This window comes from Polyodon spathula, chromosome 4, assembly GCF_017654505.1.
Source record: "Polyodon spathula isolate WHYD16114869_AA chromosome 4, ASM1765450v1, whole genome shotgun sequence".
Taxonomy (NCBI): Eukaryota; Metazoa; Chordata; class Actinopteri; order Acipenseriformes; family Polyodontidae; genus Polyodon; species Polyodon spathula.
In genome coordinates, this window is record NC_054537.1 from 8,470,838 (window position 1) to 8,489,107 (window position 18,270).

An 18,270-nucleotide genomic window follows, 5' to 3' on the forward strand; every position below is an offset into this window, starting at 1 on the left:
AGCCTGGTTTCCATTTCAAGCAGATCATTGTTCTGTTGTTTTGACATTCAGCCTTGTATGTGTGGAAGTGACCTTGCATCCCTGAAGAGACGCATCTCCAAGACTATAGGTCCTGTGGCAGTGAGCTGGCCAGGGGCCTGCTGTCTAACAGTGTTCTGCTTGCAGACCCACAGATACCATCAAGGTCCACTCCTTCAGTAGTGCTACATGATTGATCATATTTGTTGAATAATCTATATACCAAACGTACACAAAATACATTCATACTGACATGTGGTTTGTTGAAACGAAGTACAAAGTTGAATCGGCAAAACTGAACCAGTTGTGTCTACACTGTTAGGAGACTTTTTTATGATTAGTTTATTATGGAAATGGTCCTAGAAGTGGAATAAATAGATTATTGTGATTTTTGGTACTGCACTGCATCATGCATGTTACTCTACAAATAGTACTGGAACATCCAGTCTGTCTTGTGCTATACCGACACATGTACAGTACAATGCAGTTTATCACTGAGCAGCAATGTGATGTTGGACTGAGACTTTACTATAAATCTCTAGACTATTCCTTTTTGAAAGTATCGCACCGTATGAAGTGTGTATCTGCCTTAGTAAATCTACATTTTTAAAGCAGATCACACTATCTTTGAATGCTGCAGAGGATGCTATGTTTTCATTCACAAACACTCCTATTTCTAGATCCTCTTAGTTTTTGTCTTTTGGGTAAGGATTTTGTTTTTCTTTCTGATAGAAGCATTTTACTGTAGTATCAGAGGGTGAAGGCAGAAGCTCAAATCACATGGGATTACACAGCAGTGGATTTATCATTTTAGTCTGTCACCATGTGGATAATGCACCCTTTACATTTATATTTGTTCTCCTGATGTATTTGCTGCTTTTAGTTATGTTCTAAAAATATGTGACCTTTTCTAACCTTCACAATAACTAAATTAATTGGAGGAATGCCACCTCTGTGTGGCTCTGTACTAGTACTGGAGTAGATTCACTCTTCTGGAGATCTGAATAAGGAACAGAGATGAGTGATTTCAGCTCATGTTTAAAGGCCCTTCTCTCCAGTGAGGACCTTTGGGTTTACAATAGGTCTGTCCTTGAGGCGGTAAGGAAGATCTTGTGACAACACTGTATATCACTTATACGCAACATAAACTGGAAGCAGAAGCATGCAGAAACTGTTTTCAAGAATTAGTATCATGTTGTACGTGTATGCATGCATTATACATGTAAAGGATAGTGCTGAAGCCTCTGGTATAAAGTAGGTCTATATGGCAGTCAGGCATTCTTGAAGGGATTATTTTGTAAGAAGTAGATGTCCTGCTGTGATGAATCAATGTGTCACATTGTTAGTACACTAAGTTCAGTTTAATATTCAGTAAAGATAACCATGATTTGATATAACGTTCTCAAGATAAATAATCTACTGTACTTTCAGACAATTATTTCTGTCAAAACAGATTAGGAGGACGATATTCCCATTTTCACTATTGGTAGATAAAGTCTGCATATATATATATATTTAACTGTTCCCTTATCTTAGTAACACATGTTTAATTTTTTATTGGCAAGTGAATATAGGGGTTTGACTTCTGGACCCTACTGCCCACTCTGATACTCAACTCAGTCCATCATATTAATTGGGTTTGTGTCAAGTAGATAAACGTAACAAACCATTGACAACGAAACACATTTAATAAAATCGAAAGAGACAAATTTCAGAAGAAATGTTAATACAAAACACTGTTGGTCAGAGTAATGCTTTGATTTGTGTGTGTTTAAAGAGGCCTGTGTCTTGCCTTTCTTAACCAGTGTTTGTTTGAATAAAAGTTGGCAGGTCCAGGCACGGTAGAGCTTGTTATCGGCTTGATATTTCATTTTTCCTAACAATATTTGAAATCAAGCCCAAGCTAAGCATATAAGGGAGTGCAAGGTGTGTAAACTCAGACAAACCTGCAAAGGGAGTCCTTGAATTACTTCAGGACACCAGACAGGCTCATGTCATCCACCCATTGAGTCACCTTTACATCACTTCCTATTTACGTATATCAGTAAATAAAGTGAAATACTTTTCATTCTGGATTTGCGTTACTGTAGCCCTCTGTCTGGACACAACCAATTAAAACATAACTTTAGAACTGCTTGCATGTGTAGATCAGTGGCTTTCAGCACAATGAAACCATTTCTTTGACGCTTTGATTTGTTAGGCATTTTTAGCAATGCACAAGAGAGCTTCCACATTCAGTATACAGCTACTGCCAAATGTTTTGCATCACCTAAAAAAACTGTAGGACCATAATGTGGTTTTATTTAACATAACGTAATCAAAGAAACTACAAAATGACATCGCAAAAGTTGACTGGAAGCCATAGTAGTAGTACAGTATTTCATGCTAAATTTTGAAATGTCACATTTTTCTTTTTTGACAGTTGTTTAAGTACTATATGGGAAAACTACAAAGCGGTGTGCAATTCAATGTGTTAACTAACAATACTCAGCAGGTTTCATTCAACTTTGTGAAGCAAAAATTAATTCTATACGGTGATGCAAAACCTTTGACCATAACTGTACATCATTTATAGTGTTGCCCGTGCAAGGGGGTGTCGCATCTCAAAGAATACCGAGGAAATCTGTCTACATTAGAACTGCAATACATCATTAAAGAATGGCTTTCACGTTGTTTCCAGTTGGGTCCTGCATTAGCCAGTTTCCTGGGCTGTGATCATTTGGATCTATGGAAATCTTTCTCAATGCTCTTCCCTGTTGTAACAGTGGAGTGTATCTGTGGGAAATGCTGCTAATCTGAACCTCCCTGTGTTTGGGAACATGTAGGGACTCGAGCTGTGCCTACCTTGTGTGTTAGCAGTGCAGTGATGTATGGTGAATCACTGGGTCTGGTTGCGCTCTGTTCACCTGAACAGAAGGACCTTGATCACAGCTTTTAATCATATCCTTTTTACGTACAGGATTTCATTACTTTTATTTTTTTAGGCAGTTGTTTTTAAAGTCACATACAAAATTGTAAAAAGAAGATGATCCAACTATCCTGTCCCACAGTCAATCAGTTTCTAAGGCGAGCTGATAACCCTCGCCAAGTACCTTTTTTTTTTGGGTTGCAAATAACTTATTGAAATTAAATCTTTGAAAACTACAGTATGATAAATGTCAACATAAAATGGTAAGCAAAATATTGCATTTTTATTTGGAAATACATTATTTGAATAGACTAACTAGAAACCAGCACATCCTTTAACATTCTAGATCTGCTTTTGAAAAGGCAGAGTCTCACAGGTAATGATCTGAAAGTTGAGATGCACAAGTGGTGGAAAAAGTTAGAAAACAAGTTGCACTACATGCCTTGAGCTGTCATGTCAAGACACACAGAATAATGCTTGTTAAAGCAAGTGTGATGGGAATTGCTTGTAATCAAGAACCAAGGTATTTGTTGGTCCACATGCACATGAGAACAAACCACTATTTAAAATGCTGGCAGAGCTCAATAAGCTTTTTGAAAAAGCTCTGTATAAGCAATAAGCTTCATGTCCAGTAGCGGGCAGGATGAGTCAGAATAATTTATGTAGAGCAAAGCATAGGCCTGCCTCTGTTCAATGTGAGTAGACAAAAAAAACAATAATTGCACGGTTCGATTGCTCAGCCAAGGATGGACCCCAGCTGGAACACTATTCCCAGTGGGTCCCCGGTTGCTAGTAATTTGTGCTGCCAGTGGAAACGTTTGGGTTACAGACCAGGGGAAGAGCAGGATGCTGGACGACAAGGGAATTTACTGAATACGAGGTGCCTGACATGTGTGGGCTGCGGCCGCTTGTACGAGCAGTTAGTCGAAGAACCTTTTGGTGGGTCACCGCTGCTGCTGCGGATTGCAATGCGTCGAGTTCCTGGGCTTTCAGGGCACAGGAGTGAGGGAAAAGTAGGACAGCACTTTAATTTTAGAACCAAAACCCTGCAGCAACATTATGCAAGTTCAAAAGGAGTTTTGCATGCAGGGCGTTTATGAGGCAAAATGTTTGAAAATAGAAGTTTTATTTATCTAGGCTATGAAAAAAAAAAAAAATAGGACAGGGTGACAGAAGATATTGGATTACACACAGTACAGCTATTTCTGGATAGAGGCTATGGAGGCCTCTCAGTCTGAACATACTTTTATGCAGTCTTTTGACATTAAACTGTGGACGGACAGGAGGTCATGGTGATCTATTTCATGTTTGCTTTTGTTTTCTGTTTGCACCAGTGGCTGATGATGTTCTTACTATTGTAACACACTTCATGAAAAGTCTTATCAAATTAATAAAAATAGATGTGTTGGTAGTATATTGAAATTTCTTAGGTTTGTATTGTTGGTTGAAGATGTTCTGCCTGTGGTTTAAATCCTCCCCACACTGAAAATTGTCAGTATTTCCATTGTGCTGTTTCTCTTGACAGTTGAGGGCAGGCTGAATACTAGTTTGTTGTTGTCAGTTGTGGTACTGTAATTGTTGATTGAGAATGTTTGTACAGTAGTATTTCTTTGGGGGTAATTGCTGTAGTGGTGTTCTTTGCAAGCCTTAATTGCAAATATTGCTTTTGTATTTAATTTGCTGTCTAGCCGTGTTTATTTAAAAAATGGTATAAATGTGAAATGTATACTCCTGAGTAACCAGAAAAAAAGAAAAAACACAAGTTAAGTTAGTGCTTAAGATCTGAGTCCAAACTATTGCAGTTTGTTTACATTGAACAGGATTCAGTAAAAGTAAACAGAGGTGTGGAAAACTGCTTGACAAACATTTGCTGAATTGAGATGAAAGGTTGGCTGCTGGCTTTGGTAAACTGACCTTTTAAGAATCATGCAAACAAAAGAATTCTGATGTAAAACTATGAGAAGACACTGCCAAAGTTTGTCTACTTGACAAAGCTGATCATAATCTATAACTTTGAATGTGGTATATGTACTGCCCATAGTAACTCCTGTCCATTGCATTGTTCCAGATGAGCCTTCTAGCCCTAGTGCTGACCATGACGTCACACACATTCCAGCTTCTGCTGTGATTTCTGCTGCACCAGCCATAGCAACAATTCCCCCCAGCCCAACCACCCCATCTCCTCTCATTCGACGCCAGTTATCACATGACCAAGGTAAGGGCCGCAGCTGTCAAGGGGAGCGACTTTGTGTGTGTGGGGGTCAGTTTTTTCATTGACTAGCATGCTGTGTGTGACATACCATTGCACATGTTTAATATTACTATATACAATCTCTTGCTGTAGTAATTAAGTGGATATTGTCTGTTTGTTTCTATCTGTAGATTCTCTCAGGCTTAGTATTGTGGAGTCCGAGTCTGCTGGAAAAACTGAGCGTTCAAAGTCATGTGATGAAGGACTGGATAATTACAGAGAGGAAGGGAGATCGTAAGCCACATTCACGTTTCCTTAAATTCACTGTTGTATCAAGTTGTTAAAGGACCCCAATGTTCAGGACTGTACCATAGCTTACTGTTTTTTTTTTTTCCTTGTTTGTTTTATTGTTTTGCAGAAGGTCATCTGTTAAGCATGTGTCAAGTCTGAAAGGACTCAAGGTGAGTTTCCTATACATTTTATATTTGTATTACTCCTGAATGCAGCACCGTTGTCTGCTTTAAGAGCGTTAGTTTTGTTACTACTTTGTTTTGGGTTTTGCAGTGCTCTGTAGCATTCACTGGAACAGTACTGGAGTATACTTTCCTTAACCATGAGTGCTTCTTTGAGTACAGTGTTTCTGCAATTGGGTAAGGATTAAGAAGTGGTTTTTGTTTTATTTTTTTTTATATAAACATACTGATTTTTCAGTAAAGTAAGTACCCCTGGAAATTATGCAAGAAAGCTGCATTGAAATGCACACTCTGTTTCTGTGAGGGAGAATGCAACTCACCTTGACCTGCTGGCAAACAAGTACACAGACTGTATTTGTGAAATACAGTACAGCAAAGCATGTTTTATTTGTGTGCCACAGATCGCATTTATATTTGATGATGATACCCTTCTCACAGGGCCAGAGAGGAAGTGATGTCACAAACCGTTGTCACTGTAACCATTTGAGCAGATGGGTGCTTTTACACATTTAAATTTTTAGTCTGGACTGGCATTAAGAGGCAAAGTAACCTCGGTTCATCAACTGTGAATATTTGTAAACTAGAATGCATACTGTAATACTAATGTGATATTGGTTTGAAGCTCTTGAACCACTTCCTAGTGGGAAGGCATGCTCAGAACACAACTGTTTTCAGTTTGTGTCCGAGAGGCCTTTTATACTGACAATGGTCTTTCCATATAGTGTTGAGTCACATTTTCAGGGCATGCTGATAACTACCAACAAAATACAGGCTTCATTTCTCATTAAAGTCTACTTTAGTATGCTCCCTAAGTATGTTTATTTGGAGTTCAGTTGGTGTAGTATGAGTGCTTTTTCCAGAACAAAGGGACTGTAGAAAGCAGAGGGGCAGGGCTGGCTATCACAGTAGCTCTATGTCGGCCCCCGTACAAAGTGGCAGAGTGTGACCGCAGAGCTCCAAACAGTCTCCAAACAATCTCAGCCCTGCTGTTCCTTCAATAGAAACATGCCTGCATTTCGTTGGTATGCCCCCCCCCCAGAGACAGTCCAGTGCCAGTCTGCCTTGCGTAGAGTTGATGGCAGAGACGGGTTTGATTTGTGAAACGGACACTTTGAAAAGATACAGCCAGGGCCTGCTTGTTTATATTCGCCTGTTACTTCTGCTGCGTGAAAAATAAAAGATGGGAAGTATGTCTTTGGTAAACAAGCAGCTACTGTATGCAGTTCCTTCGTGCAGGTTTTTGATTTTGGCAGTAACTTGTTCTGCGGGTTTATTAACTGACGTTTGGTTTTCTTTTGCCAAGGCTGTCGATGGCCAGAAGTCTTCGGAAGACTCTAACTCCAGGAGGGACTCCTCGTCGGATGTCTTCAGCGATGCCTCCAAAGAAGGATGGCTGCACTTCCGCCAGATTAGCACGGATAAGAGCAAGGTACTGCACTTTAGTAGTACTTTAATACTCATCTGCTTCCCAAATGGTTTGACCAATCTGTTGCAGTACTAGATTTTACTTGGGGGAAGGGGTTCATGTGTCATTTGATTTTGTAGAACAGCTACATTATTCTCATTTGCCTAATAACTTGCTGGACCTGCTATACATCATTGTATCGGTGATATTTGCCAGTTACCAGTGTGGGCAAGAAAGGTTGTTGGACTGTGTGAATTATGCCAGTGGCCATTTGACATTTGGTAGTGTGCTTGACATTTTTATTTCTCTCCAGCTGCCTTCATGGCTTGTCAGTTTCTTGCTAATTAAGTGCAGATTTAATACTTTGTACTCATTCGAGTAAGACTTGTGTATCATCTTGTAACTAGTTATGTAATAAGCCCTTCTCTGTCAGCATTAGATCTTTCACTGTTCTTTTGCGCTACATAATGTTGATCGATGGTCAGCTCAGTCTAGTCACCCCCCCCCCCACCCACACACCTAATATTAGAAACAATATCGGTTTAGTTCTGCTTTCCTATCCCTGTTTGTTTTATAACAGCTGTTGTAACCGTTTCAGTGTAATAAATAAAACCTTTTTTTCAGAGTACTCTGGAGAATGTAAATTAGAATTGTTCTGCTCCTACACACACACCGCATTTGGAATTTTAACTCTCAACGCAGATGTAGGAGGGAAGTTGGTTGAGCTGTAGCTTTCTGCAGTTTTGCTAGAATCAAAGCCTGCCAGATTTCAGACACCTGTAAACCAGTTTTAACATTTTGTTATACTTTTGAATCTTTAACTGAGGCAGGACTGTAGGTGTTTAATGTAGTTTGATGTTATAAATAGGATGCCATTGTCTCCACCTGTGCTTGTTAGGTAAAAGGGGAGTTTGGGAGGAAAAATACCTGGCATTAAAATCTCTTGGATTCTCCTAGTGGAAATGTACAGTGTGCCAGATTTGAATGCAGGAATGCTTTAGCACTATTGGTCGTATTCACAGTTTGTTTGACTTCTGTGATATAACAGTATTGACATAGCAGATTATAATAATGAAATCCTGCAAACTATTTACACATGTCATGACCAACACCACCTTAGTGGAGTTTCATATAAATGATGAGTTAAGCTTGTACTTTGTTCATGCCAATGATTTTGCTTGCTTTGTAGATTAAGAGATATCAAACGTCACACCCTTTTGTTAGCTTTTTTTTTGATGTTTTAATTTACTAAAAATGACTCCTTGCATTGGTTTCTTGTCTTGCCCAATTATACAAATTCTCTGTTCATGACATGCTGGTGCCCAGGGTCTGCAGTGTGTGCTTATCTGATTTCACTCCATAGCCAGCAAAACAGTGTGGGATCTCAAAACACAGTTGGGCAAATTGAATAAAATCTAAACAAACGGTGAGAACTAATAGCAAAGAAATGGAAAGGGAGGAGCTTTACCAGATTGCTGTAAACCAAGATGCTACTTTAGTACTTTAGTGCTAGTTGTTCATTTTCATTTTATTGGACGGTTCCAAAGAAAATTTGTCATGGTCTTTTTAAACCCTTTAACAGCCTGCATGGGGGTCTTCACTTCTAGAGAGCTGCATTATGAATGAGACACATAAACATTGGACAGCCCTGCTGAAGTTATCGGGTATCTGATGATGAAGGAATTGGATTGCTAATGTTTTTAGTGGAGAGTGCGGGTCGTTCTTTTATCAATCAAGATCATTTTTAACTAACCTAGCATCTCGCTACAAGGCACAGTAGCTACCATTGGACGGATGCATGCTCTTATAATGAACCTCTTTTGTATTGCAGCGGGTTGGCAGTGGCATCAGGCCATGGAAACAGATGTATGCAGTTCTGAGAGGCCACTCGCTCTGCCTGTACAAGGATAAGAAGGAGCTTCTGATGCAGGGATCCTCCCAGTCCGAGGAAGAGCTCCAGCCAATCAGCATCAAGGCCTGCCTGATTGACATCTCCTACAGCGACACGAAGCGCAAAAATGTGCTCCGGCTCACCACCTCAGACTGCGAGTACCTGTTCCAGGCGGAGGACCGAGAGGACATGCTGTCCTGGATCAGGGTCGTCCAGGAGAACAGCAACTTGGATGAAGAGGTAAGCACTGTCCTGGAAGGGTTTTAAAGAGTTAACATTTAGCATTGTTATGGGTTCATTCATGACTTCCTTGAGTTAGTGTTGTTGGAATGAGCTGAAATTTTGTATAATCTGTATGTGTGTATCGGAATAAGACTGTGTGCGATATGTGCGAGTTGTATAGCCAGCAATAGATAGGGGTACATGCTGTGTGGAGTCGCAGACAACACCTGACTGAGGAAGTATATAGAAGTTTCAGATTAGTCATCATTAGATCATTGCATTCCTGTGAAACAAACATCGTTCTACATTGGTAGCAAGAATTTCCCATGTGTGGTAAATATTACTTTTAGTTCTGTATTAGGCTATTAGTTTATAAACTAATATGTTTATATATTGTTGCAATTTTATATATCAGCCCTAAAATGATGTTTTTAGTATAAATATTGTTGGTAAAAAGGTCTTGACCCTTACACTAACGGATGATGTTTGTTATACCAAACTATTATTGTCATGGCAGAATATAATTTGATGACTGTTTGAATTGCTGTTTACCATATGTGTTGCATATCAATTTTTGATAAATACATATATTAAAATGGAATAACTACAGAAAATAAGAACTAGTTACCGTAACTGGTTGCTATGGCAATACAGTGACTCCAAGTGCAATTTGCTAGCATTCACCAGCTACTTGATATTGATAACACTGTACTAAAATGAATTTACTTTTTTCTTCCATTTAGCTTAACAACACAATCTGAGTCTACCAAGAAATTAACCCTGCTTTTTGTGTTTGTAGAACGCAGGTGTTACTAGCAGGGATCTAATAAGCAGGAAGATCAAGGAGTACAATACAATGATGAGGTAAGCAGTGCGACTGCTCCTGCTGTGAAATGTCTTTGTGTATTAGTTTCTTCTTACACTATAGTGTTGACACAATGGTTCCTTTTTCAGCTCTTCTGCCAGCAAAACGGAACAGTCTCCCAAAACCCCCCGCCAGTCCCTCAGTATTCGACAGACATTGCTGGGAGCAAAAGGGGAACAGAAGACCCAGAGTCCTCACTCTCCGAAGCAGGATCCTGACAGAAGGCTTCTCAATAAAGGTAGGAGGCTGCCACGTTGTTTAGCTTGTAATGTGTTTTTTCATTGCTTCCATTACAGTAATGTAGTTCTTTCCATTTGATTTCTGTTTCCCTGCTTGCTTTCTGGGGGACCCAGAAGTGATAATTAACAATTTGCCACATTTAAGTGTTGTGACAGCAAACATTAAATCTGCTCAACTATAATGGCTGCACAGCAGCTGCGAGTATTTGGCGAGTATTTGATAACCACCTGTATTGTTAGCTTTATAGAGGCCAGATATTTTTTTACCCAAGTTTTTTGAGTAGCCATGAGCTTACTGGTAAGGGTCAATTTAACCCTCAGCTTGAATTTGAAGAATTTTAGATGCCTCACGTGGAAATTGATTTTGAAAGTGTGTGTTAATGGTTTGGCTATTCTTCCAAACAGAATCCTTGTAGTACATGTTGCCCTCTGTCTGTATTTTGTTAATGGAATTGCAGTTTGATCTGTCAGAAAAGGTCTCATTTTATTTTCTGTTTCTAGATGACACAAGTCCACCAAAGGATAAAGGAACTTGGAGAAAGGGCATTCCCAGCCTAATGAGGAAACCATTTGAGAAGAAAGCAGTTCAAGGGGTGACGTTTGGTGTTAGACTGGACGACTGCCCCCCTGCTCAGACCAACAAAGTAAGACAGTCTCATAGAACCCTTTTGTATCATGTTTTTTTTTTTGTCATGTTAATTGAATGTGCAAGTCCTATTGAGTGAAACGCCTTAATCTGTTCAAATTAAAAAATAAAACATTGCAGTATAATTTGAAGCCATCAGATAGCTTCACTTTGAAAACGTAAAAACGAACAAACAAACAAAAATAATTTCAAGTTTGACAGTGTGGAGGTTGTAGCAGTAACAGGTTATTTCTCTCACTGGGTACCCATCCAGAACCTTTACAAGTGAAACTTCACTAAGAGGGTGTTGGTAACTTTAGGATTAAATGTTGCACTGACCTTTCTAATTCTCTTTTTTTTTTTTATTTGTCAGTTGCCAACAGTTCAATCAGAGTAGCTTGTGACACAAGCTGATAGGACCAAGTTATTGTCATGTTGTGTGTTGATAATCACATGCGTGTGTGTGTTTATTTTCCAGTTTGTGCCATTGATAGTTGAGATCTGCTGTCAGCTAGTGGAGGAAAGGGGCCTTGAATACACAGGCATCTATCGAGTCCCAGGGAACAATACAGCCATCTCGAACATGCAGGAGGAGCTGAACAAAGGAATGACCGACATAGACACTCAGGACGATGTGAGTACCCAACAGCTAGGCTTCACGTCGTTGACAAAACAGTGCATTAAAGCAAAGCTCAGCATCATTGCTCTATTCATTGTGTTCTTACAGAAATGGCGGGACCTGAATGTTATCAGCAGTTTACTGAAATCCTTTTTCAGAAAGCTTCCTGAACCCCTGTTTACAAATGGTAAGTTCTCAGAGCCCCCTTCCCACCCCTCCGCTCACCCCTATCCTGCCTCAGATCCTGACTGAATGTATTTAAATAAACGTATGACATGAAAATGAGCCATTGGCTAGGAAACCAAGCAAAGGAAAAGCTGGTGAAACACCCTTTGCCCAGTTAGGGTGTCAGGGTTTGTTGTGATTTCAGTTAGTCATTATCTTGGTTGCCATTCATCAGTCAATGCCAAGCCCATGTTTGTTAACCTAAGGAACATTAGATAAAGTATGTCTGATAGTTATACTAATATTGTGTTGATACTGTTTAAGTTTAACGATATAGGTCTTGGTGGCTTAGTTTTGCATGTGTTCTGACATAGTTGGGCTATTTAATATGAATATATTTTGTGATGTAACTAGGATTTAAGTAATGGTTAGAAGCTATTGTCATGCATTTTTTTTTAAGCATCGTCCATTAAATAGGGAAACACTTATTTGCTGATAGTTGTCTGTTTGTCACTTTACATGGTGAACTGTCTTTATGTTGCACAAATCTTCAACAGACTTGTCATACGCACCTGTCCTCTTGCAGAAAATTCAGATTTCATTTGGCTGTTCTATAGTATTATTGGCCTTACTGAACAAAAAGGACTATTTTTGAAGAATAGATGGTCATGATTTGAAAGTGTGCCATCTAGTGGACACTTTGCAACATACCGTAGAGACAGTTGCAAGTGTCTTCACTAACGTTTTTATCCCCTTCGTATTAGAAAAGTATGCAGATTTTATAGAAGCCAACAGAACCAGCGACCCAGTGGATAGACTGAAATGTTTTAAAAAACTTGTAAGTTGAACAATCTGTTACTACACAGTTTTCATATTCACGTACATAGTGTTAACTTTAATGTGATACTAAAGTTTCTGTCTTCTCACCGTAGCTTCACGAGCTGCCTGAGCATCATTTTGAAACTTTGAAGTTTCTGTCTGCACATCTCAAGACTGTGGCTGACAACTCTGAAAAAAACAAGGTACCTAAAAAGTTTTCAGTGAGACCAAGTCAGGTTTGCTCAAAAATGGGAAAAAAAAATTGCTCCATTATGGGAAAATGCTATCCCATAATGTTCTTGTATTGTATTAAACTGTTTTATAGTACCGGTCAACTTTCCACAGTCCCATGTATTACATTATCCAGATGCAGCCTGTTTTCTGAAACTGTAACCTGATGTGAATTTGTTTGTTTGTTTTTTTATTTTCTACGACGGCATCAAACTTTCAGTGTGGGGCTGCAGTGTATAAATAACTAAATCTGCCAAATGAATAATGAGCTTATTACTGGCACTTGTCTTGCAGATGGAACCACGGAATCTGGCGATCGTGTTCGGTCCCACTCTGGTCAGGACATCAGAAGACAACATGACCCATATGGTGACACACATGCCAGACCAGTACAAAATTGTAGAAACACTTATACAGCATGTAAGTGAACTGAAATGCAGTTGGACAGGCCATCAGTTTTTTTCGCTTGGTATTGAGGCTTCCTTACTCGGAGTGCAGATGCAGAGCAGGACTCTTAAGGGGTTCAGAATCGAGGCCAGGTGACCGTTTTCATGCTTGGTTGAGCTAATAGACTATTCGAGAAGCTCATCTTGCTCAGGTTTGATTAAACTTGAAGGGCATCTTTAATGCGCCATTTAACTTCCTGTGAATAAACTGTAGTTCTTGTCGAACTGCTTTATTTCACAACTGATTGAGTGAGCTTTTGATGGTTATATCTTGGGAACCATTTTTCTGCTTTTGATGAAAGTAGGCTTGGACATTTATGTTGCTCTTCTCCTGGCAGTAGATGTAGTTTTATGGTGACCTATGCTTTTTCATGGTGATGTAGTTATTACCTAGGCAGGAGGATATATACACTATGTACTGATGCATATTGCTTTCTTTGTTTTTCAGTATCACTGGTTTTTTACAGAAGGCGGCAATGAAGATCCAACGGTGCGTATAAACACACAAATTTAGTGATTTTTTGTAATTTTGTAATATCACCTCTATTGGTCTTTATTTAAGCCTCTGCAGTCAGGGTAGTTGGTATTCATTATTTAAGCCTGTGCATTCAGGGTCCACTAGTTGGTATTCTTTGTTATTTAAGCCTGTGCATTCAGGGTACAGTGGTTGGTATTCTTTATCTAAAGCAGGTTTAGTTTTATGCTGTTGATAATTGTAAATGATGCAGTTAGAACTGTGACCAGAGGGAGCAGTGTTCTGGATACAGTGTCTTCTCCACCTACATCAGGTTAAAGGCTGTATTTCCCTGGCCTGCAGCAGTGGATGATAATGTGTGTTTGTTTATTGGCTCCGGGGCTCATATTTTGTTCAATTGTAGACTCCAGTTCGTCAGGAGGCTGCTGTTGAGTCTCAGCCAGTGCCAAACATAGATCATTTGCTCACCAACATTGGAAGGACTGGAGGATCTCCAGGAGATGTATCAGGTAACTTGCCTGTACCAGATGTGCTTTGGGGTGGGTTAACATCAACAGAAATTATTTTATTATTATTATTATTATTATTATTATTATTATTATTATTGTATACATGAAAGAAAAAAGGATCAGAGCAGCTGGCAAAAAAAGCTAATCTTATCACTACTCTTATCGGAACACACAGGCATTTGTAGTGGAATTTTAAGTGTCATGTGTGTATGTGTGTGTGTGTATATATATAATATATATATATATATATATATATATATATATATATATATATATATATATATATATATATATATATATATATATATATATATATATATATATATATATATATATATATATATATATGTGTGTACACATAGTGTTTTAAATTATGGTCTCAAATCAGGAAGATAATTTATTCCATTGAGTTTAATAACCAGCCAAACAGTATTTCAATACTTTTGTTTGAGGTTTGTGAAAACAATCTAAACTATTTCACAAGCTTGATTTAATGTCAAACTATTTCAACCTTTTTCTAGATGAGAAAATCCATTTGAGAAACAAATGGATAAATGGGTTACAATAGTTTTTCTGTCCAATGTGTATTGAGTTTTTAAATATATATTTTTAGATTTAACTTTTTATATATTTCAGTTTTTATCAGTTCAGTTTTTTTCATTTTCTCCCCCTTACACATTTCATTTGTCGTTTTGTCCTTTTCCTAAGTTTCAATTCCATAGGCTTTTTTCTTTTCAGTATTCTGTGAGTGTGATCCTGCCAACTGTTGCATTAATCCAGCATGTTCTTTCACATAAATATGACCCCTTTGTCTCTAGTTTTTCTTGTTGAGTGTCTAAGGCTTTTCCAGCATTTACACATACTGATCTTGAAACAGGCCAAGTGGGAGGAGTGATGTCACTGATGGATTCTGTGATGTCACTGATGGACAGCTGGAACTGTAGGAAGAAGGAGGATTGTTGCCCCCATTGTAGCTGCCTAGTCTGCAGAAATCCCCGTTTCTTGTAAATGGACAAATAAATATTGTCATCCGTGTTTTACATTTACTTTTTAAGATTATTTTAAGCAGACCAATACTACTTTTTAAAAGTCTTTCTGCTGTTTCTTATTATTTCTGAAGCAGGCCCTAAGGAGAAATAGAATGGTATGGTCTACCAGTTTTTTAGTCATGTAGCATAAAGTCATGTGTCCAAAGGGGTGTGGTGGGGGGCTGAGCTATCTTTATAGATTTAAAAAAATGGTTTTAAACCCCCAACATATTTAAACTAGATTTTAAAATGACCTTGAAAAAATAAGTAGGATAATAGGAGGACCTTCCTGATTCTGCCCTGGAGATGCCTCTTTGCTAGCCCCTTTCTGCCCCCTGTCATGTTTTCTTGCTGCATAGCAACTCTTTGTAGTCTTCATTACTCTGCACATCTCATCACAGCTCCTCAACCCTTCAATGTCTAAAAACCAGCAGCTACAAATGTACATACCAAGGATGCTGCAGTAGTTCAGTGCAGTGCTTCTCAAACTGGGGTATAGGTTGTTCAGACTATTTTCATACTTGGCATTTTCAGGTAAACACTTTGATGCAAAGGCTGATAAATTAGCATCGTTAACAATCGAAAATTCACAAACATGAAAGACATTAACAAAGTGTGCCATATAAAAATTCTACCAGTGAAGTTTAGACTGTGTATTAGCTGGTATTAGGATATTTTTAGGTAGATTTGAGAAAGAATGAATGACAGCCTGAAGAGAGAAAGTGTGTAGAAGCAGTTCTGCTCTCTGCCCAGGACAACCAGCAAGGTCCCTTTGCCATTCTTCTCATTGAACAGGTTCCACTCACAATTCACAGCTTTCTTTCATGGCGGTGGCTTTCTGTGGTGCTTTCATCTCCATGAGCTGCGACTGTGTCCGATGTGTTCTGCTCTTTTGTTCACTGTCGTACATTGTGTTTTTGTGGACTATGCTTTTCTCTTCATCGGTACAGTTTGTTAAATGGGAGATTGGCGGTAATTCTGCTATGATTTCATTTTTCTTCTCGTTTCAGATTCAGCCACTAGTGACTCTGCAAAATCTAAGGTGAGATTATTTTCTTGTTACTGTATGTGTGCGTGTGCCTAGTTGTAGCTGAGAACGTGTTCCAGCTTAACCAATGCAAATTGTATTATTAGTATATTTAATTTATATTTAATAAACAGTGGTTTCATAAAACAAACATGTTTACTATTATGACTTCTTTAAAAAAAAAAAAAAAAAAAAAAGTCATTATTTTTACTAGATAATATATTATTTCTAATTGGATTTCATAATCCACAGGACATTAACCCCTTTCTTCTTACTAAACAGGGTTCTTGGGGATCTGGAAAGGATCAATACAGCAGAGAACTGCTTGTGTCCTCAATCTTTGCAGCGGCCAGCCGCAAACGAAAGAAGCAGAAGGACAAGCCACTGCCGAGCAGCTCGGATGACGAACTGGACAGTGTGTTTTTAAAGAAGGATCACGACACAAACGAGTCCAATGACGGCACAGACAAAGTGGAGGTGGACAAAGAGACTGTTACTCTGAAACAAAAAGGATGGTCTAGAGAGAGCCAGGATATCAAAAAGGACATCCATAAAAGTACTGATTTAGTGACCAGGTGCAAAAAGGACAATAGAAATTCCTTTTTCATGAGAGAGAAATTGCCCTCAGGGCAGCCTTCTCCTTGTCCTTCACCGAGCCCAAAACGCACAGACTCTCCAAGTCTCAGTTACCGACTTCAGGCATTGGGAAAATCCTCTCTCTCTGATCCTTCTTCCCAGCTTGATGATGCTTCAGATCTAGGTACAATGAACAGTACAAGCTCCCAGGCTTCTCAAAGGACGCGCTACAGGAAGTGGACAACTCCTGACATCAAAGGTAACGAGTCCATAGCGGCAGAGACCAGCTCCATCACCTCAGATTATTCAACCACGTCGTCTATGACATACCTGACTGGTGTGGAGTCTAGTATCTTGAGCCCGGAGGTTCAGTCTGTGGCAGAAAGCAGGGGAGATGAGGCTGATGATGAACGGAGCGAACTAATCAGCGAAGGACGGCCGATGGAGACGGACAGCGAAAGTGACTTCCCTGTGTTTGCATCACTCTCAGCTCCTGAAAAGACTCTGCGGGAGGTGTTCCAGGAAAAGGATCTCAACAGCCGGAGAGGGTCGATGGGGAGCGAGCTTGCAGGAACGGAGGGCAGCACCACTCCAAAGCTAGACAGTCGCCGGGGGTTTGTGTCTCACAAGCTGATCGAGTGTGACACGCTCTCCAGGAAAAAGTCAGCGAGACAGAAAACTGACAGCGAGTCTTCAGCAGAGACACGGAGTGACAAGGAGTCAAACAGGTTGTCGCGCGTGTTTGAGGTGATGAAGAAGGGAAAATCGACTGGGAGCTTGTCGTCAAACAAAAGCGAGCCCGAGAAGCAGGAGCTGGTATGGCGACTGAAGATCACAGACAGGTTAAAGTTTCGTTTGAAAAGTTCAGCAGATGACATGTTCGGGGTAGGCACGCAAAAAACTAGATCACCGGAGACGCGGAAAAAAAAAATCAGACGGAGACACACCATGGGAGGACAGCGAGACTTTGCGGAGTTAGCTATCATGAACGACTGGAAAGAGCAGGAGCAAGCAGATGAAGAATCCGAGCTGTCCGCCATGGACCGTCTGAAACCCAAATGTAACTCCCAGGACCTTTCGATCAGAGAGTGGATTGCACGAGAGCGCTTCCGCACCAGCAACCCGGACGTCAACGCAGACTCTCCAGCAGAGCCGGCTGCAGTAGCCAGGAGCCAAGGGGAAGGGTCAAAGCCAGAGATGCCTTTATCTGTTCAGAAAGATGCAGACCGCTCTAGCAGTGTAGCTCAGATCAGTAGGCCATCTCCGTCAGAGTCGTCGAGGCAGTCATCAGAACAACTGAACAGTGACAGTCGGGACAAGAACAAAACAAACTTAAGCCCTGCAGTGGACACCCATCCTTACAAATTATCTGGCGCCCAAGTGGTTAGGTCACGGTTCTATCAGTATCTTTAAAAAATAGAGTGTGTGTGTGTGTGTGTGTGTGTGTATCTATAGATATAGATACACACACACAAACAGTGCCTTGCAAAAGTATTCATTCCCCTGACCATCTCTCTTATATTACTGAATTACAAATG

The 18,270-nt window shown here is 39.7% G+C and overlaps 1 protein-coding gene across 5 annotated transcripts in view; it reads left to right on the plus strand.

Moving 5' to 3' along the window:
* LOC121314131 (rho GTPase-activating protein 21-like) overlaps window positions 1–18,228 on the plus strand; it is an 80,990-nt gene extending 62,762 nt beyond the window's left edge. For all 5 annotated transcript variants that reach the window (XM_041247074.1, XM_041247075.1, XM_041247072.1 and 2 more), the window contains 17 exons: window positions 4,995–5,141; window positions 5,309–5,411; window positions 5,536–5,578; window positions 6,894–7,019; window positions 8,827–9,126; window positions 9,908–9,972; window positions 10,063–10,211; window positions 10,714–10,856; window positions 11,316–11,471; window positions 11,565–11,643; window positions 12,386–12,459; window positions 12,554–12,643; window positions 12,966–13,091; window positions 13,566–13,607; window positions 13,996–14,101; window positions 16,140–16,171; window positions 16,439–18,228. In XM_041247074.1, the coding sequence (XP_041103008.1) occupies window positions 4,995–5,141; window positions 5,309–5,411; window positions 5,536–5,578; window positions 6,894–7,019; window positions 8,827–9,126; window positions 9,908–9,972; window positions 10,063–10,211; window positions 10,714–10,856; window positions 11,316–11,471; window positions 11,565–11,643; window positions 12,386–12,459; window positions 12,554–12,643; window positions 12,966–13,091; window positions 13,566–13,607; window positions 13,996–14,101; window positions 16,140–16,171; window positions 16,439–18,145 (3,488 nt within the window). In that variant the 3' untranslated portion in view covers window positions 18,146–18,228. The remainder of the gene's footprint in view (window positions 1–4,994; window positions 5,142–5,308; window positions 5,412–5,535; window positions 5,579–6,893; window positions 7,020–8,826; window positions 9,127–9,907; window positions 9,973–10,062; window positions 10,212–10,713; window positions 10,857–11,315; window positions 11,472–11,564; window positions 11,644–12,385; window positions 12,460–12,553; window positions 12,644–12,965; window positions 13,092–13,565; window positions 13,608–13,995; window positions 14,102–16,139; window positions 16,172–16,438) is intronic.
* Window positions 18,229–18,270: the final 42 nt, after the last annotated feature.